Raw genomic sequence first — 22,191 nt, 5'->3', positions numbered from 1 at the left:
TATTAATCGCTACTTTTACCTTCGAGTTAACAAGCTTCCGCGCTGTAATTAAACAGAAGAAAAAGTTTGTTCACACACCTCTGTTATCAGCGGTTGCATAGAATGAAAGCGTTTTTTAAAAATTATTTCAAAAATTACGTGGTGTTTTTTGTGTTATTATGTTTGTCTAAAATTTTTTAAGGTTTTGTTTTTATACTTTTGTTGTAATTCTTTTGAATGTATTTTGCAGATTTGAAGAAAGTAATTATACAAATATATAGTTTTAAAACTAACAGCAATGCTCAGTGCAGAAAAGGTGCTTAAACTGCTGGCAAACAAATTGCAAATTAATCCTCGGGATTGTGGTGTCCCTAACGAAGTACGGTTGGAAGAAGGCGAGCTGTTAAGCAAAATTCAAATGCGTTTAGGAAACGTCAAACAGAAATATGCAGTCAACTTCGAACATTTCAAATATATTAGTGAGTTTGAGGTCGGAGATTACAATGGCTGTCAACTTCTCCACTTGTTTGTTTCTCTTGTCAATGATCCAAGAATTCTTCAAAACGGAAATTGTGTTGTATTTTCTGTACGAAGAGTGTACAGATTTTTGTTATTGGTTTATAAGCCAAACTGGATAGAAATAATAACAATGCCTGTCGAAGACCGTACCTACAGATATCTGTTTCATAAACTCTTTGATGACTCTTCGGTGATTCTTCACAAATACGACATCGAACAAGTGCAACAATTTCGATCAATTTTGCCCGAAAAATTTCAAGAGTTTATGAAACAACCACTTGCTGATAAAGTTTCGTGCAGATATACAGAAGCTTTTTTAGGAGTTTTAATTAACATTGCTCGAAGATACTGTGACGACGAACATGTTCAAAGCGGAGATCGATTGTTAAATCGAGGGATCATTCCGGTTTGTCTTAAATTGGCAGTTGATTCTACACAGTCAGGCAAACTCGAAAAAGTCATGCATTATAGACATTTAAACTTTGATGGTGTGAAGGAGGATTTTGTTTCAAACTTCCGTGAAAAACATGGAAGGCAACCTTGTTCAAAGGAGATTTATCTCAATTTTCGAGCAAAGAGAGTAGAATGCGAGACGGCGGTGGCGATCGATATACTATCCCAGTAAGTCGCCATTTTGATAGATGTTGCCATTGAAAGATTTACTATATTGTTTACTTCAATGGGCTTGTTTCATTGCATAAACATCCTTTTTTCAGTGCCAACATGCCCCACGACGGAGAAGGTCTTTACAATGAGATAAGCGTTGAAGAAATGAAGTCGGAGCTAAAAGTGTTTTTTGAAATTTAACATACTGCATTGGGAAGCACTTTATCGTTATAGTTTTAATACAATATTGCTTTGAAGTAATTTTTTTATTTTTGCGACGAAAAAAGGTTGATTAAATTATGCTTTTATTATTCTGGCTGCAAAATTAACTTTGTAGACTTTATTTTTATGAACACTAATAATTACAGCATATAATGTTCCCTTTGAAAATAGTTTCTCATGTAAAGTACCTTAAACAGCTTGCTGTAAACCACGCCTGTCTTCAAAGTACAATAGCAGTGATAAGTGTTTATTGCGTTTTTGAATGTATTATTTGAACCAAATATAATTTGTCGAAAAATAATTGTAAATAAATAAACATTGAAAATAAAGTAAATGTTAAAATTGAATAATGAAGTGTAAAGATAGATATAGTTTGAGATAGTATATAAAGATAGTATATTTTTGAGTAAATAATGAAAGTTCGAAGTAACATCAACAACTCGTATTGAGATTGGCGAAAACGCCGGATTGCTGCAGAGATTTGGCGTCCCGCTTCATCGCGCGTTGCTTGAAATCGAAATGTGCTATAACAAGCAGGTTGCATTATGCTCACTGCATAGCGCAAAATTAGAATCGCAATTTTGTAGTTTTAAAAATACTTTCCCCTGTTATACTCTTATTATTTTCAAATTACCAATGAACACCCACTCATTCACTTATTTCTATTATAGATATACTACAACCACACAATCTATAAAATACCTTTGTTTAAAAGGATCGCATTGGCTTTATTGATACTGGCTTTATTCTTATTATTCACTTTCATAAGTATTTCACTTTTAATATTAGAAATACTTGACGGTTACGATAATGAAACATTGAAAAATATTGCCTACATTTTATATGCCCATTTTGCAAAGTATTTTATTGATTGATTATATTAACGCACATTTATTAGATTGCATATATAATTAGAAGTAATGAAACTTAGCTACTAAATAGGAACACAATTCCGGTGTGCACGTATTTGCGGGGGGCAGGAAAGTTGTAAAAAACTGGTTTTGACGGGCGACCGAGTAAATGCCTGAATCATGGTGAAATATGCAAATAAACATCCCTCAAATAGCCTACCAAATCTGCCCTGCCAATAATCACCAACTCGTTATGTCATAACGACTTACCGAAACGTAGTTAGATAAATCAAATTACTGTATTATTTGGCAATTTGATAAGCAATGTAAAACTAACAAGGATAGCCAGGCACTTCACACTTCCCAGCAGTCCTGTCTCCAGAGTTCCATCTGGGGATGAGGCATTTCCGTTGCTACACAACTGAGTATTAAAACTCTATATACCATGGCAGCAATTTGAGTCACGGTAGAAGAGTTTTTTATTAAAGGTTGTCCAGGGCTCGCCGAGTGATAAAAAAACGCATTTAGTATCTTCCTGGCTTCACGTTTCCGCAACTATCGTCGTCCACTTGAAGCCAAAACTGGAAAATGCTAAGTTAAAAATGATGAGGAGTTGCACAGTATTCTTCGAAGGAAAATAGATCATCCATATGCTTGGCCTGAAACTGTGGATCACAAACATGGGCATGAAAAAGGTTAATTTTAGCTATTTAGGGTTTACTTGAAGGTGTAGCTTTAGATTAGGTTTAGGTTATGTCATAAAATTAAAGTTAGGTTAACAAGAACCTGTAAAACGTAACTCCAAACGTACGAGTTCCTACCGTTGAAATAGTGACAGCCTTCCGAAAAAGGAGCTTACGCTGAAGATATCGACTGAGCATAGAGCGAGTATACTTTCAATCTCTTGTACGTTTCTTTTTATTGTTTGTTTTAAAACACCAGTTTTAACTTTTTTAAAAAAACTTACGGCATAGTCTAGATTGCCGTAAGCAGGAATTGCTTTCTTCAGGATCCATTTTACGTTGTGCGCAAAACACTGAAACTTTTACACAATGTATGCAAGATGGTATGTGATGTAATAGTATACGCCTACGCTTGCGAAACCTGCGCAACGCTTGACAAAGCCCCAGTGTAAACCAAGCTTAACGCAGTTTGACCACACTGTTAAAAAAATTTCGTAAATTTTACATGCAGATTACTGCAACAAATTTACATGCATCATTAGTAATGTTTTACTGTTAAAATTTAGGCAAAAGTTAATAATTAAATTGTAATTTTTACTAAATTTCTATTACGAGTTGCCTATTACGAGTTTTTTTTTAACAGTGCATATCACATTTCTATTCTTAATCCAGCCTAATAACACGACCCCTCGATGCGCTGTGATGTTGTAACGTTAACTTCAAATTTCAAGATATAGTCTTGTCCTATGGTTATGTCGGTTATGGACATGGCACTAAGATCACCGTCACCTTATAACAACGGCTTTTTCTATAGACGACTTGTCGCTTTGGGTCTATATTTGTACCCATGCCTACACCATTGTTATTTGTAATTGTGGGCGTTGTATTTGTCGTGGACAATCAATTTGGCAAAGCGGGAGAACAGTTTCACCTCACTACGGCATATTTGTTTGAACGTGTCACAACCTGTTCATCTGTATTGTGTTGGTTCACCACTGAGTCAGATTTGAAGTGCATCTAAACGATAGTTAGGCCTAAATTACCTTAACTTGAAACAAATCGTTTTAGTAAAAGCAGCTAGTATAGAATATAACGTTAACTAAGGTAATATAATATAGTTACATAATTGTTCGAGTATTGGACAATTGCAAAACCTAAACTTGGTAGTTAAGTCATTACCTGTCAAAAATTATTTATAACACATTTGAAATGTAAACCTGCCTTATCTTAGTATGTCTGAATCGATTTTTTAGAACCGAATAGATCTATCACTGTACCTATGCGGGAATATTTTTACTATGTTAAGGGATACCATTATAAAGTTTAAAACGTTGTTCAACAATTCCAATACCTCAGAATAAGTGACAAAGTTTCATTAGTTTTAGGAAAACTTAATCTAAATTCAAATAAAAACAGAAAACTTAAAGTTACAAGAAATGAATAGACCTGTACATTATTGAAATTGATCGGACGTTTGAATCAAGGTAAATATTCTGCTACAAGTTTGTCGTCCGCATGACACCATTCATACAACACAATTCGGTTCCACCATTACGGCTTAGGTTGCACACTTTAAGCAATGAAGAAGAGATGGAACCATTTGCGTAACCTTACGTAGATTGATTAATTATAGTTGTCGGTATCACAAACATATGTAAACAAAAATATATTAAAAATCGTTAAACATACACTTTTCACAACTGGGATTTCAGCCAAAACTTCAATTACCATCAAGTTGTAGTAATTTTCAATGGCTTTCCAGTCGTATCGATACTGGAAAAAAGTGATTGGAAATAAATAAACTTGAAAAGAACAAAAAACAGAATGCATGGTCTCGAGCGTGTTCTACATCCATTTAATTACGCAATATGACGACCAGGAACAAATTCAACGGAGAAGGTAAAGCCCCGGTGACAGAGAAAACAGTTACGCTTTGTTGCTATTTAGTGCCCAAGAAATCGGTGTTTCAGGAGAACAAGCTGCATAGAGATCATACTGGAACCTGAAGTTTACCACCTATGCAAAAATGAGAAAGAAATTTAACGATAAGCTGGTTTGGGTAGCAACGGCAAAGGAAACTAGTAGCTGGCCAGTCAATTTCAATACGGAACGAAATATTAACTCAGATGTTTTAGAGTTGATAGATCTTTCCAGCCAGGTCCAGCTTCAATACGCAGATGGACGTAGCAGCAAAGCGCTTAAGGTAATTGCAACTTCGGAGAATGATCTTACACAAACTAAAGTTTAAGTCCAGCAAGTTTCAAACATTTTGCCTCACCTTTGTAGGATCTAATAAGCTTTATATGGGTTCTAATAAAATCAGTTAAATAAAGCCATATAGCTATAGTTATTCGACGTCACAATGAACCCACATGAAGGCTATAGTGTCACTCTTAGATCTCTTGTTTGCAATTTTAGTTAAATAAACAAAACGTGGCTGCTGAAAATTGACAATAAAGTTTAAGTAAATACGAACTCTTAAATCATATAAGCAAACATATACTATTTCCCAAAACCATGCGAAAGTCACTATAAAACTTTCAGTTATGTGCTGTCAATTCTTTTGTAAGGATACACTAAGGCACATCCACGATTAAACAAGTTACGCTTATTACGCAATCTTAAGTCAAGCAACACTTTACTTGAGATAGCTTAGGTATCCTCGATTACAGGAAAAAAGTTTCAGTTTATTGTTATATGGAGTTGACAAAACAAAGATGGTAAGTATTTTAGAACAACAAAAGTTAAAAATGACGAATTACTGCAAAATGTATTTAAATAAAACTATATTTTGGCAGGAGATCCTTAATAAAACTATATTTTTGCAATTACTCGTGAATTACTTGACTACACCTGTAAACTATATAGATATTTGTTTATGTAAAACTAATCCAAATTGATATGTAATGACCTAATTCATCTAATTGCTCGTCGGTTAATTGAACTGATAAAACGAGTTCTTGATAAGTGGAAATTCATATTTGACTTTTAGGGATGACACAGATATTTGACTTTTTCTTGTCTAAATTAATTTTTAATCTAATTTAGTTATTAAAGATGAGAGTTTGGGTCAGAGGAGAGATTAGGTTTATTCTAATTTACGTTTTTGAAAAATTAATACGTCGATTTAAGGTGAAAATTAACATACATTTCAATTCGTTGACAAGCGTAATTGTCGTTTACCGTATACTTATTTTCCTACCTCGGTAAAGGAGGCCGGTAAAATAAGTGTCTACTTCACCGGGCGCCGTTTTCCGACGTAAGAAAATACCAGTTGCGTAACCGGCTAGCCGTTAACCGAAGTAGCTTTTTCCAAATTTAGTAACCGGCAGTCGGTGAAATAGACGCTGCCAATAGTAAAAGGTATAATAAAAGCATACTTAAGTGTACCACAACAGCATTTTGTGTTAAATAATCCTAAACTAGTTAACCGTTGGGGCACGTATTTGTACTGATAAAAGTAGATGGTAACCTACAGTACAGTTCAGTTTTGGCTGTTGGTTCTAGCCTAGTCCGGTACCGGTAACTGCGCCCTGCGGTAAAAACAAGAATGCTTTACCTATTCATGTGCTGTCATTTGTGACATTCATATGCAAAAAACAAAGTTTTCTTGCTACTAGTCACCTACCTATGAAGACATATTCCATTCAAAACGCGTTAGCTTGCCTACGTCACTATTACTATATCTAGTACATGGACGCCCTTATTAATAGCATCAAATGAATTGTATGTACGCAAGAACAAAAACGACATAACAAGAGCAATAGTTGAATGATATCAACGCGAGACGTGTAACAACACCGTATTTGTTACAACATATGAAAAGGTCCAACCGTGGAAAAGCTTCCATAGAGCAATAATTACAACTCTTTTATTGAATCAGCACTAGTTTGTTACTTTGTTATCACCAAACCGTCTTCTTGTTATGTCTCTCTTGTTATGTCGTTTTTGTTATTGTCGTTCACGCAGTTAGTCTTAAAGTGCTGTTTACATGTAACATTTCAACAGTAATTAAATTTGCTATGGGTAAAATCAATGATTTAATGTATATTTATCGGCTTTATCAAATATTGCTCTTGTTATGTCGTTTTTGTTATTTTTCTTGCGTAGCTACAATTCATTTGATGCTATTAATTTGGGCGTCCGTTTTGATGGATAAACAAACTCCGTACTGAACTAAATTTTGGGTCTTCACGAAGGCTGTTACCATTACGTAGCAAAGGTGATATAGGAACAGTACAGACATTGTGTGGCCAGAATAAAATGACAAGCTAATTTTAAAACAGATATTGTACTATATATATTAATTAGATATAACTAAATGTATAAGTGCGTTATTTGCATAACTAATACAAAAAGTACCAAGATTTACTTTTATGCAAAGTCAATATACCTGGGCGAAATGTTTTTTAAAACATGGTTTCTTTAATAAGAACCATCAGTATTAAGGTGTTGATGTTTATACAAACGTACTAAAACTGTTAGGCACTGTAAAATTGCATTTATAAAAAGTATTACTTTTTATAAATTACACGGTGCAGCAACAACAAACGAAATGAACAGTACAAAATTATCAACCCGATCTTGGGAACAACTCGCAATGCAATGCGAGATTAACTTATTTCAAATGCCTCGTGACTTATTATTACAGCAAAGGTTAAAATCCACTAAGTTCTAGCCATATAGCACATAATGCATATTTAGCAAAGAATTAACTAAGCGCAAGATTTTTGTAAAATCTCCCGTGATTTACAACTCACTGAAATAGAAATTGCGTCTGCATGTGCTATTTTAAAAGGGCACATGGCAAAGAGTGATACAATCAAAATAATCTTCAGCAAACAAACCAGCGTGAAATCAGATACCAGTACTCTGGTAACTTGTTTAGTTACTTATTCGTAGTTCAAGTGGGTTACCCATAAAACCACTTGTTATACCTGTTGTAAATGCCAGGATTTAAAATAGAATTATAAAATTTAAGCTAAACTGTAATCGCTAATTTATACTAATTTATTTACATCCATATAAATTAAATTGATTTTAAAAAATTATAAAAACGTAAAAACAATTTATAAAAAATTAAGATAAACTCAAATACAGTAAATTCGAATTAATTTATATGAAACCAAATATTCATTACAATAATTTAAAAAATTAAAATATCGAAATTCAAAGAAATTTGCACCAGTACATTTAAATTTGATATAATTTATATAAACCGATTTTGCATTAAATAATCAGTAATTGATATTAATCGATATGGTATATTTTTTTGCAGAATCATGGGTTTAATATGTCGGCCTCTGCTAAGCTTGTCATCGCATAAAATTTCTCAATTTTTTCATAATAAACTGAATAATTAAATGGTAGAGGTAATTTCGGTTTTGGCCGATTTTTGCATGACCGATGTATCGACTTCGATCAAAAACGTAGAACCGAGCTGTAACTTCGTCACCATTAGGAAAGAGATTTGGTGGACAATCATTATACCCTTACATCGTTCCAGAAAAGTTGTGTCTCATCGACATTGACAGGCTTGTCTCTGCAACTTTAAAAAGTACCACAAACGCGAAGTTCCCATCTCAAAAATTATGAATTATGTTGTCATTATGAGTGACGTTGAATGTTTGCTCACAATGTTTGATAACAAGAAGAACAAAAAACCTGCTGTCTTGGACGATCAATCTATTATAGTATATTTTTGACTATCATCCTTTTTATAACAATGCTATCCATATAGTTTTATTGCAAAGGTAATAGGATAGCAGATACGGAGACCCTATAGTTTCAATCGAATCTAGTTTAGGAACCACTGGAGTAGAGTGACCAGGTCCTTTTCTTAACAGCTTTCGACATTCGGCTTCTAAGCTTAAACCACGTTATTTCACTCCAGAAGGGAGGGGGAAAGTGATAATATAGAGCTGTACAAACTCGCAATGACATGAAGTTCCATTTTAATTTTTTAGTTTTTATTAATAGGTAATAGTTTCACTGACAGGATTCCTAAAAAATTTTTATTACGGAGAAAGTAATGTCTGCAACATCTTTTCAAGAAATTAAATTTAAGGAGAAAGATATTTCATTGATGTATTATTGGTAAGAACTAAGAACAACATGCTTACTATGAGAGAAGTACTTAACAGCATAGAGCGTGAGATACAGTTTCCTGTGGAATCCCTTCAAGTCAGCATTAACCCAGCAACAGTAAACAATGAGGATTTATTGGACAAAATACAACGTCGATTGGAAACAAAAAAGAAATTTTATCCAAAGATTGATTTTGATTCATTCAGATTGATCGGAGGATACGAAATCGGAAATTACACTGGAAACCGACTTCTACGTTTTATGATATCATTGCTTTGCGATGAACGCATACGCCAAAATGGGAATTGTGTGGTATTTAACGTTGATCAACATGCAGCATTTGCGATTCCCATATTTCTCAAAGACAAAACATTAGAACTCACTACACCACCGGTTGATGATAAAAAATTCAATCATCTGTTTACCAATCTGTTTAACGACAATCTGCTAGTTGAAAATTTTCAACGTGACCCCAGAGAAGTCAGTCAGTTACGCCTAAGCCTTCCAGATAAATTGAAGCAATTCTTGCACCAACCCCTTTCAAACAACATTGCTTGCCCGTATTCGTTAGCATTTTTAGGATGTTTCTTGGACATATGCAGAGCTTATTTTTATGTACATCCCAGTAACACAGAAAATAAAGAGCTTATCAAAGCTCTTCTTCCATCGTGTCTGAAACTTGCTGTTGATTGTCAACAAAGTGGCAAACTGCAACCACTCTTACATTATACCAAAACTGAAGCAGCAAAAGAAATAATACGTCGGTAAGAAATAGCTAGACTAAATTTCTATAAGCAATACAATAATCTACGTTTGACTATTTTTGATTACGTTTTTGACTGCTGATATATTTAGGGCCATTAAGCATAATTCGGATGGACTATTTGTAGAAGAGGATATACAAGAAGTAATCAAGGAACTGAAACTCTTTTATGAAATAGCCTAACTGTCAATTGTTTCTCATGTAGTTGTTCAACAAACAAATGTTGTAAACAAAGCATAATTCATTCACAAGTAATTAAGCGTTTTGTTTATTTGCTAAGGAAGTCATGGAAAAGGTAGAGGAAGAAAATTTCTGCAAATTCTCAAGAAGTACAACTTTTCGATTATAACATTGTTAAAAGCAACTTTTCAGAAATTATGTATGTATGTATATATATGTTTGGTAAGTATACAAAAAATAATTATTTTTTGCCTTGCGTATCTTTAGTAGTTTTGTGTTTGTACAAGCCTTTAAAAATCGCTTTGCTTTGAGATTTTTATGAAATAAACAAATTCCTGTCTCCTTCTGCAGCTGGTTCAAACCACCGTATATTTATTGCTATTTTCTATTTAATTTAGATGTATAAACAAACAGATGTGACTTCAAGTGACAATGTTATGACAAGTGATAATATCCAGGTTAAGCCAAATAACAAAGTGGTATCTACAGATGAGTTTATTAACTAGAGTGCTAGACAAACGAACAACTGACATAACAACTGACACAACTATAACGTTTCTGTTCTTCTAAAGTTTCTGAAGTTTCTAAAAGTTTTTGTAGTGTAAAATAGAGTAACATACACTACAAGCTAAACTAAAAAAAAACCCAAGTAATCACACCGTTGGTCATTATAACGGGAAAATTTATGTATAACTGAAAAAAGACAACGTTAACAACCCTTCGGCTAGTCATGTTGATAGTCAATGTATTGCTGAAACAAGTATATTGATGCGTCAACTTCATCAGCAGTTGTTGAATCTGCAGCACTAAACTCTACCAGCCACGCTTGTTTGTTTAACTCCGATATATAGGAACCTCTTCTTCTAGTGATACTGTTAGAACCAAACCTTTGCCGTGTAATGACCAGACTTGCTGCAGCTCTTCGGTTCAGTCCATGACTACACCTCGTAAAGTTTCTGTGACTTTAATGTTGCTGACCATTGCAATCACCATTGCTGACCCACACTGATATGTCCCCATGCTAAACTCTCCTGCCGGAAAAGAAAAGCAAACAAAACAGAAGCTTTAACTTCATCACCATTCAAAAAGCAGTTAATGTTATCTGCAAGCAAGACGAAACCAAAAAGAAAAAACTTTTAAAACAAAGCAACCAACAAAGAAGAGCAAAGCAAAACTGTACAACCAGAAAGCTTTCAAATATGTGTTTTGCTCTGATCTGTACCAGGAACCACCTACTGAGGACTGGATTGAATGCAGTGCATGCAAACAATGGTATCATGAAATATGTTTAGGCTACAAGGGCATAGGAGAATTTGTATGTGATTTTTTATAAAATGTTTTAGCAACAGTTTTTTCAATAAAGTTTTTATCCATTGACAAGCTTATTTTGATGTGAAACTGACTTGGTTTTATTGCGTATTTTTCTGTTTTACTCATTTTATTTATCCGTTTAAGGCTACAAATTCTGTTTTTATCCCGTAGTTATGATGCGGTCTGTTTCATAGTGCGGGTTTTGTGCCTGATTCTTTTCAATATAAAAGTCACAAAATTTGATTCGACGTTATCTTTAATCGATAACTAAGAACATTGTTACTACTCCGATTAACAAAAACATTCTTAAGATTTATGTTGCATAACTATAGAGAAAAGTACTGCGACATTTCAAAACAAAAACAGTAAAAATAAAACAGGTAGGCGCATTATCAAGGTACACTATCCCAGACTGTCCCAACAGCGGGGCAAAGAAGGACACAACAATTTATATGAAATCAGCTGATTGTGACCATATGTCCATTAACGTCCCTCGTTGCCTTACTTTCCCCTAATCAATAAATAATCATCACAGACACAAGAGATAAATGTTGTGTTATATAAAACAAATACTGTTTTTTATTATTTTGCTCGTTTCATGAGGTAAAAACTAAAACATAAATCATTTTTGCGAAAATTAAAAGGCCTAAATAATATATCGAGGTAAAATTGTAGCAAAAAGAACAAAAAGATTAAAGCGCAACCGTGTCTGTCGGTGGAAACTGATTAAATTTTCCTTTTGTAATCATTTGCACAAATTGAACTCAGTTGAATAAACGCATTTAGGTACAGGTTATTCCAGATCAAAAATGAGACCGATTATTATAACGTCCCTCCTTGCTATTTGCTCAGAGATCTACAGCTAAATAAAGAAACGCGACAGCTGAAAGCTGGCAGTACAAGTTAAGCAAATATGAACTTTTAAACAATGTTTACAATCACATGTTTCGAAACCTTGTGACAGTCCCTTCAAAGCACTCCGTTTAAGTGCGTCATCTGTTTGTAGGGACAAATAATAAAGGAAACGTTCACCTCTAAACTTGTTTTCCTATTGCTCATTACTAAATAGAGCTGCGTCGATAGAAACCCAAATCCGAATGGATTCAACGAATATCGTCTGTGCGGAAGATTCGGGCAAACGCAAATACTAACAATGGCGAACCCCAATAAAATATTACTTAAGCATCTATCGACTTTGGTAAGAAACGATGATCTAGGTTCATGGTTAAGATAAACTAGGGTCAACATTCCCAACAAAAAAGTCATTCACTTAACAATGAAAACAGCCTCACTTTGTTGTTATAATTAGAGGCGAGAAATTATATTCGTTAACTACTCTATTTATTTTTGAATAATAAAACTTAAATATCACAAAGAAATGTGAAAGCGAACGTATTTGGCTGCCCTTGTTGGTTATACTTGGCTATATTTATGTAACAGTAACTCAAATTGCCAATTAATATAATCTATTTCAGCAAACTACGTTTCGATAAGTTGTTCTGACATAACAAATTGTTCATTTAATTATGAGCAACAGATTTAGTATTTAAAAGCTTGAGTGTTTGTTTGCATGATTTCACCACTATCAGGCGCCCACTGTAATGCCAGACAAAACTAGTTTACTTATGAAAGTAAAACTTTCTAGGCAGAGTGTATGGCGATAGCAATTCTACATTCTACTCGGCCTAATTTCGTGTTAAACATGAAGCCATATACCATGGTATATCTATTTCAGCTAACTACGTACTACCATGGTATAGATGCATCTTGCAGATACCAGCTATAGTATTCACAGTACAAGGTGCTGTGAGAATATTAAGTTCAAGCTCGACTTTTACTGCACCGCAGTTAAAACACAACCACAGTAAATGTAACCCACGAAAATCTGCGTTATGAAGAAGTATTAGAAAGAGCAGTTTTTTTGTCGTATGTGATATGTTGTCACTTTTGCATGAATTAATGCACTGAATTACTGCAATCTGACTTGAAATTTAACTAAGTCATAATACTAACAACTATCTAGCTAACTAACTAACTATTAAAATAATACTATAATAACTAATATAACATAAAAAAAGTTTTAATTAATCTTTACTACACTTTAATTACCAACGGCAGGCAACATGTTCTGAAAAATGGCCGGCAGCACACAGCACAAGGCCAAAAATTTATGCTTCACGTGCTTGTTGTTAATAGACGTTCACATATTCATCCCAAAAAGTCTGTAATGAAAAGTGGTATATGGTACCTTAGCCTGTAAGGTTTACCCACTACACTACAAAGTCTGTTTACTTGTGTATATCTTAACAGTGAACTTTGATAGACTCCAGCAATAATGACACAGGAATGACAACTGTATAATCTGATTATATTTGAAGCTTCTTTGAACGAATACATCAAGATAGAACATTGTGACAGCAACAGCACGAAGACATGTTGCGGCGTTGAACGTAAAAGCCAAAAAGACTGAATAAATCAAAATGCACGCACAGGGGAAGCAGTTGATTACGTCACGCAGTGTTATGCTTCACTGATTCCATAGATGAGAATTCTATGTAGTACACAATTTTATATTACATTAATTGATATATTTATCACAAGTCTACTAATAGTTCAAAAGCTGCATTTTAAAAGGCGTCATTATAGTTTTGTGCGACATTTCTGCTCCATGATTGCTGGTAGCTAAGTTTCAATACTTCTAATTTTATGCGCAATTTCATAAATATGTGATAATCAATAAAATACTTTAAAATTGTGCATTTAAATTGTGAGTTATGTTTTCAGATGTTTCCGTGTCGTCATTGTCAAGCATTTATGATTTAGTATAACATTGAGATGTTGAGGGAAGTGGTTAATGAGTAATTTGAAAATATTAAGCGTAAAAGCTAAAAGTATTTTTAAAACTAACAAATTGTGATTCCAATTATGCACTGAGCATAGTGCAATATTTTCGTAACACATTTCTAGTCAAAGCATGCCTATGTAATCAAGGCGCTTCCAAGTACTTTACATGAACTACAGGAATATTATCAACTGTAGTGTAATTCTTTGTGATCACAGAAACTTGGTTCAAGGTAAAATCTACTTTCGTCTTCTGCGCATTTGACCTCGGATGTCTATCTACAAAGTACATTTTGTCGACAAAATTTTAAAAGCCTAAATTAATCAAACTTTTCTCCTGGTAACTGTATAAAAGCTTATTTTTAAGCAGTTGTATTGAGACTATAAAAATTATTATTATTGCCATTTAATTAAATTAAATATTGCCATTTAATTGAAGATAAAACTACATTTTTTGAAATAAAGCTGTCACGCTAAATTCTCCAGTTCAGGAAACTTCCCGCTGTTACAGCGCGGACCCAAAACGCTTGTAATTTAAAAGAATGAAAGTGGGTCGACATTTTCTATTCTAAAGTATGAGCGATCGAAAATGTCTTGCCACCCAGACCGCAATTCGGAAAGAGTCTATTGATAATGAATCAGCTATATCTATCAAAATTCAGCAATAAACCTGGACAAAGCATACAAACATTGGAAAAGCACAAAATCAAGGAAAATTTCTTTGAATCAAATGTGTACTTTGTTTGTATATGGATATGATTTTATACTCATTTTAATAAATCACAAAGTTGGTAATTCATTGAAACTCTGCTAGCTCAGCCTTAAAATATTTATGCTCGCTAAAACAAACATTTGCTCAGCGTAAATTTTTCTCAGATGGGAGCATTGGGCAGGAGTTGTATGGGAAAGGACGTAAAACGTGTAATATACGTGTATTTACAACTTACTAGGAAAGTAATAAATAGAATCAGAAATGGCGCAAAACATTCATACTAACCAGTACGAATTCACGCATCGTGGGTGAAATACCTTTAAATATATATCTGAAAACACATCTAAAAGCAAATCAATAGTGACATAAAACAATAGTGCGGTGCTAAGCTATAACACGCCTGTTATTATACAACAAATTAGTACGTGAAATTTCGTGACAAAGCGATTATAAATCTACACAAAGGTATAACATCTTTATTACAAACTTAAAAAAGTTCAAAACTGGGGTTAGTTGAACGAAAAAGCATTAATTAATACAATACAAGTGCTAACAATCGTATGTTGTATACTAAATTTCATAAAACGCCTTTAGCTCCGACTTCATTTCTTCAACACTGATCTCATTGTAAAGTCCTTCTCCGTCATGGGGCATATTAGAACTAAAAAAAAAGATGCTTTTGATATTTATGCAGAAAAGTCCCTAGCAGTGAGCAATACAAATCTTTCAATGGGTAACATCTATCAAAATGGCGACTTACTGGGTTAGTATATCGATCGCCACCGCCGTCTCGCATTCTACTCTCTTTGCTCGAAAATTGAGATAAATCTCCTTTGAACGAGGTTGCCTTCCATGTTTTTCACGGAAGTTTGAAACAAAATCCTCCTTCACATTATCAAAGTTTAAATGTCTATAATGCATGACTTTTTCGAGTTTGCCTGACTGTGCAGAATCAACTGCCAATTTAAGACAAACCGGAATGATCCCTCGATTTAACAACCGATCTTCGCTTTGGATATGTTCATCGTCACAGTATCTTCGAGCAATGTTAATTAAAACTCCCAAAAAAGCTGCCGTGTGTCTGCACGAAACTTTATCAGCAAGTGGTTGTTCCATGAAGTCTTGAAGTTTTTCGGGCAAAATTGATCGAAGTTGTTGCACTTGCTCGTTGTCGTATTCTTGAAAATCCACCGAATAGTCGTCAAAGAGCTTCTTGTAGAAATATCTATGGTTAGAGTCTTCGGCAGGCATTGTTATTATTTCTATCCAGTTTGGCTTAAAAACCAATAAAGCAAATCTGCATTCACCTCGAATTGAAAATACAACACAATTTCCGTTTTGAAGAATTCTTGGATCATTGACAAGAGAAACAAACAAGTGAAGGAGTTGACAGCCATTGTAATCTCCGACTTGAAAGCCACCAAAATATCTGAAATGTTCGAAGTCGACTGTATATTTCTGTTTCACGTTCCCTAAACACATGCGAATTTTGTTTAACAACTCGCCTTCTTCCAACTGTACTTCGTTAGGGACATCACAACCCCGAGGATTAATTTGCAATTCATTTGCCAGCAGTTTAAGCACCTTTTCTGCACTGAGCATTACGGTTAGTTTTTTTTTATCTTTGTATAACAGATTATTTCAAGTCTACAAAATACATTGAAGAAAATTACAACAAAATAAATTTTTTTTTTTGTAATACGTTCTAGACCAAATACAGTAAAAAACTTGATATAACATTCGGATTATTTGCTGAAAAACTTTCTATCCTACAACTGCTAATAATCGTTATGCATCAGTTGTGTATATGGATAAATTTTTTTTTCTGTATAGTGCAATATCAGTGGAAACTCTTTACCTCGAATTTGAAGACTACCGAAAAAATTACTTCGAGTTTTAAAAGTTGGAAAACCCTAAATTTTGGCTGAGCATGCCACTAAAATTTGAAAGGATTACTGGTACTGGTGAAAGGATTTTTAATAACATGTTGTGCTAAAGCAATTTTTGTCACAAATACATTGCAAATTTAGTCTTCTATTGCGACTAAGATGAAATTCATTCTGACGACACAAGGTAAAAAGAATATTTAGTATGAGTGGGGTACTGTATGTATTACACACAACACTGCAGTAGTGATATAGGCTAGCTAACGCGTTTTGAATGGAATACGTCTTCATAGGTACCATCTACCACCTACCATCCACCTACCATCGTAGGTTACCATCTACTTTTATTAGTACAATTACCCCAACGGTTATTTACTTTAGTTTAGGATTATTTAACGCAAAATGCTGTTGTGATACATTTAAGGCTGCTTTTATTATACCTTTACTATTGGCAGCGTCTATTTCACCGACTGCCGGTTACCGAATTTGGAAAAAGCTACTTCGGTTTACGGCTATAGCCGGTTACGCAAGTGGTATTTTCTTACTTCTGCAAACGGCGCCCGGTGAAGTAGACCTTCACCGAGGTAGGCGGCAAAGTTTTCATTAATTTTCAAGTAAGAGCTTTTTAAGCAAATCGAACCTTTTTTCATTGATTCCTATTGGTTTCGGTAGACCAGTATAGGCCTTAAGCTACTTTGCTTGACGTTTTGAAAATTCGTTTAAACAATCGAGGGGATCTTGAAAGTTACATAAAGCACATAGAATTGTCAATAAAAATCGGTTTTTATCGCTATAAGCAATGTTTCGAATCCGCAACTCACTTTCGCAGACAGACAATCCCAAGCTATAGGTTTTAAATTCACTTTTCAGTAGATAGAACAAAGCAAAGAAAGTTGTATTTGAGATTAAGTGCCATACTTGCTAATTACATGATAGTTTCTTGGTACGTGTTAAACTCGTCATTAAGTTGAGTAAAATATTGTATTGCCAACGCTACCTCTGTGCCCAGGGTTTTTTTTAAGGTTTGGTTTGGGTGACCTCTAAGTAGTTTAAAGAGACCGCAAGTGTTTCATTTAAATACCAAAAAATAGTAGTAGTAAGTTGCAAGTCCAAATTTTGGGAAACCGCTGGAGAAATTTGAGACAAAACAAAACACCTTAAAAAAACACTGCCTGTGCCTACAGTATAAACAATTACTTTCATATATCGAAAAAATGTTTATGACAAGTAACAAATCATTTTCGCCTGAATGATGGTGATGTATGTAAAAAGGTTTCAAAAGTCAAATATGGTTTTCCACTGATCAAGAACTCGTTTTATCAGTTCAATTAACCGATTTTAGATGTAGATTAATTTTACATAAAAAATATCGGTATAGCTTACAGATGTAGTCAAGTAATTTACAATTAATTGCAAAAATATAGTTTTATTTAGGATCTCCTGCCAAAAATTTTATTTAAACACATTTTACAGTAATTCGTCATTTTTAACTTTTCTTTATTCTAAAATACTTTTCAAACTTGTTTTGTCGGCTCCATATAACAATAAACTGAAACATTTTTCCTGTAATGGAGGATGTAAGCTATCTCAAGTAAAGTGCTGCTTGACTTAATATTGCGTAATAGGCGTACATGTTTAATCGTGGACGTGTCCTTTTTAGTGTATCCTTACAAAAGAACTGACTGGCCTTAACTGAAAGCTTTATAGTGACTGTTCGCAAGGTTTTGGAAAATAATATATGTTTGCTTATATGATTTAAGAGTTCGAATTTACTGTCAGTTTTGCTGCAGTTGCAGTTTTCAGCAGCCATGTTTTGTTTATTTAGCTAAAACTGCAAACAAAAGATTTAAGAGTGACACTATAGCCTTCATGTGTGTTCATTGTGACGTCGAATAACTATAGCTATATGCGTTTAACTGATTTTACTAGAACCCATATAAACCTTATTAGATCCTACAAAGGTCAGGCAAAATGCTTGAAACTTGCAGGACTTAAACCTTAGTTTGTGTAAGATCATTCTCCGAAGTTGCAATTATCTTAAGCGCTTTGCTGCTACGTCCATCTGCGTATTGAAGCTGGACCTGGCTGGAAAGATCTATCAACTCTAAAGCATCTGAGTTAACATTTCGTTCCGTATTGAAATTGGCTGGCCGGCTACTAGTTTCCTTTGCCTTTGCTACCCGAACCAGCTTATCGTTAAATTTCTTTCTCATTTTTGCACAGGTGATAACCTTCATGTTCCAGTATGATCTCTATGCAGTTTGTTCTCCTGAAACACCGATATCTTGGGCACTAAATAGCAACAAAGCGTAACTGTTTTCTCTGTCACCGAGGCTTTACCTTCTCCGTTGAATTTGTTCCTGGTCGTCATATTGCGTAAATGGATATAGAACACGCTCTCGAGAACTTACACTCTGTTGTTTGTTCTTTTCAAAGGGCAAATTTATTTATTTCCAATCAATTTTTTCCAGTATCGATACGACTGGAACGTCATTCACAGAATACTACAACTTGATCGTATTTGAAGTTTCGGCCGAAATCCCAGTTGTGAAACGTGTATTTTTAACGATTTTTATAATACTTTTGTTTACATATGTTTGTGCTACCGACAACTATAACCATTTTATGTACGCTTATGCAATTAGTTCCATCTCTATTTCATTGCCTAAAGTTTACAACCTAATACGTAACTGTGGAGCGGAATTGTGTTGTATGAATGGTGGCGGCGCGACGTCAAACTTGTAGCAGAAGTTTTAGTTTGATTGAAACGTCCGAATAATTTCAATCATGTACAGGTCTATTCATTTCTTGAAATTTAAATTTTTGAATTCAGATTAAGTTTTCCTAAAACTAATGAAACTTTGTCACTAATGCTAAGATAACGTTTTAAACTTTATGATGGTATGCCTTGTCATTGCAAAATTATTCCCGCATATAGGTATGTAGGTGATAGATCTGCTCGGTTCTGAAAAGTCTACTAAGTCTACTAAGTCTATACTAAGACAAGGCAGGTTTACAATTCAAATGGTTTGATGTATTATAAATAAGTTTTGTCAGGTAATGACTTAACTACCAAGTTTAGATTTTGCAATTGTCCAATACTCGAATAATTATGTAACTATATTCTTACCTTCGTTAACGTTATATTCTATACTAGTTGCTTTTACTCGAACGATTTGTTTCAAGTTAAGGTAATTTAGGCCTAACTATCGTTTAGATGCACTTCAAATCTGTATCAGTGGTGAACCAACGCAATACAGATTAACAGGTTTGTTAGGTAGTGAAATTTCTTGTCTTCCTGTGCCAGGCTGTTTTCCCACATTCACGGTGAACGGCGACACCATCAGTAAGATACTATAAATAGCATGTGACATATTTTCGTTACATTCCCCCCACCTTATATATTCGCCCACTTGGGCAATATTCACCCAACATCCCAAGATAAGTCTCTCAACGTCGTCCCACTCTGGTGAAGTACAGATAACAGGTAACAATTAGTGTTCAATGATTGATGAATATCAACGAAACCATCAACGATAGATGAAATCCACGTAGTGAGCAAATGGTTTCATTCTGCCGAAAGTGAGATTGGCTACTAACACTTCCCAGTTCGTAACGTTGTTTTCGTGAACTTGGTGTACGTTGTCCGGCAATCCGGGGTTAGAAATCAAGAGCGCTGAATCTGGATACATCATCGCAAGGTTCAGTTCTTGTTTAGCAAGAAGTATGTCGGCTTTCTCAGTTGTAATATCTTCGTCGTTAATTTGTGTAGTCAATTCAGAGTCAGGCGTGGTTGTCTTTTAGAATGCTGCTTGGGGGATTATTAATAATTTGCAAAGGGCGTGAAAATCTTTTTCGTCGAAAACTCTTTCGGGAAGTTGCATGACTTGCTGCCGGTCACGTATGCCCTTCACCACGCAAAGAAACATCAGGTCACTGAGGACCTGTTCATCATCTTCAGCAGGATAAGCTCGTTTGTCCAAAGTATTCACTTTTAAAACAAGGTCGCAAGCAAATTCATGATCTGGATGACATGTGCGAAAAAGGATCTTCGCGTTCTAAACACAGCCCTTTGCCTATCCACCGTGAGCTCGATAAGATAAACGAGATCATCAAAGTCGCCTTTCCTGGCAACGGTGTCATCTAGCACTACAAGTAAGGTTTCTTCCATAGAGGCTAATGAAAATGCTTTTTTCTCTTTTTGAGGAAAATAGGTAAGACGACAATCTTACCTGCCTTATTCTAATGCTGGTTCGAAGATACCTGCAGCTAACTACACGATTGTATTTCAAAAATGGTCAAAACTAGGCACGTCTACACAGCAGTACTGGTCTCGGTAGAATGTCATCATCACTCGTTGTAGCAACAGAAAAGGCGCAGCCAAATCGACAAGCGCTTCCGCCCGGAGGCAGACAAGACTGCGGAATGACATATCAAGCGTAAAACCTTTCTTCCAACTGTACTTCGTTAAGGACATCAAAATCCCGAAGCATTGTAATAATGTGTTGTCCTCAAGCGAAATTAAACAATCGAAGATTCTAAATGTGATTAATAGAGAATGTGTTGGTAAAATATTTAAATATTACACGTTTGAGGAATTACTGTTTGTAAATATTCTGTCTGCATTTTGTTTTGTGTCAAATGGTAGAGAAAAAATTCCATGCAAGCTCCTTGATATCTTTTAGCCCCAGGCCCATCACAGTCTTAATCTGACTCTGACTTGTGGTATAACCAATAACTAGTATTTGAAGGTAAATTTGAAACCAAAGCGAAAAAATATTAAGGCACAACCGTGTCTGTCGTTGAAACTAATCAAATTCTCCTTTTATAAACATTTGCACAAATTGAACACAAATCAATTGAATAATCGCATAGGTACAGATTAGTCCTGGTCAAAATGAAACCGCTTATCGTATTGTCACTCCTTTCTATTAAATTAGAGATTTACAGCTATTAATAAAAAGCGAAAATGGAAAGCCGATAGAGAAGAAATAGTGCGCAAGTTAAGTAAATATAAACTTTTAAATAATGTAGGCAATCACATAGTTCAAAATTATATGACAACCACTTTAAAGTAATCGATTTAATTGTGTCACTGTTTTGGAAGGGCATGCGCTAAAACTGACTAAAGGACACACTTACCTGTAAACTTGCTTTCCTATTTCGCAATACTATGTCTGAGAGCGAATGAGTTTCAAAGAAACGATAAATTCTCAATAACAATAAAAGAGTTTAATTTTGTTGTTACATAGAACCTATAAAAAATTTTGTTATAACTGTATTACAATAACAAAACTTAAATGTTACATAGAACGGTGAAGTGTGACGAAGCTGAATATATGACTGGTGGTTATAATTGGTTATTCAGATAAAATTAAAATAAAGTTGTCAATTAATAGTTTAATTCGTCTAAATGCATTTCGATAAACCGTTGTAACGAAACGAGTTGTTGATTTTCATCGACAGGACATATTGGCTATTTGAAGCATGTTTGTTTGCATACCACGCCTGCACACTATCATTCGAACACTTATTATGGCACCTGTCAGAA

General features: G+C 34.5%; 2 protein-coding genes across 2 annotated transcripts; one reads left to right on the top strand and one right to left on the bottom strand.

Moving 5' to 3' along the window:
* Positions 1-236: 236 nt before the first annotated feature.
* On the top strand, positions 237-1,632 carry LOC143452507 (uncharacterized). Its single transcript, XM_076953509.1, has 2 exons — positions 237-1,119; positions 1,215-1,632. Exons 1-2 carry the CDS (start codon positions 278-280, stop codon positions 1,303-1,305), a joined length of 933 nt encoding a protein of 310 aa, XP_076809624.1. The 5' UTR covers positions 237-277; the 3' UTR covers positions 1,306-1,632.
* A 12,935-nt stretch (positions 1,633-14,567) lies between these two features.
* LOC143452420 (uncharacterized) lies at positions 14,568-16,387 on the bottom strand. The gene is made up of 2 exons (XM_076953382.1): positions 15,515-16,387; positions 14,568-15,415 (listed from the first exon to the last, which is right to left on the bottom strand). The coding sequence occupies exons 1-2, from the start codon at positions 16,354-16,356 to the stop codon at positions 15,325-15,327; spliced, it is 933 nt and encodes a 310-aa protein (XP_076809497.1). The 5' UTR covers positions 16,357-16,387; the 3' UTR covers positions 14,568-15,324.
* Positions 16,388-22,191: the final 5,804 nt, after the last annotated feature.

This window comes from Clavelina lepadiformis, chromosome 4 (genome assembly GCF_947623445.1).
Source record: "Clavelina lepadiformis chromosome 4, kaClaLepa1.1, whole genome shotgun sequence".
NCBI lineage: Eukaryota > Metazoa > Chordata > Ascidiacea > Aplousobranchia > Clavelinidae > Clavelina > Clavelina lepadiformis.
The sequence above is the reverse complement of the archived record's forward strand: the minus strand, read 5'-3'. Positions and strand labels throughout refer to the sequence as shown.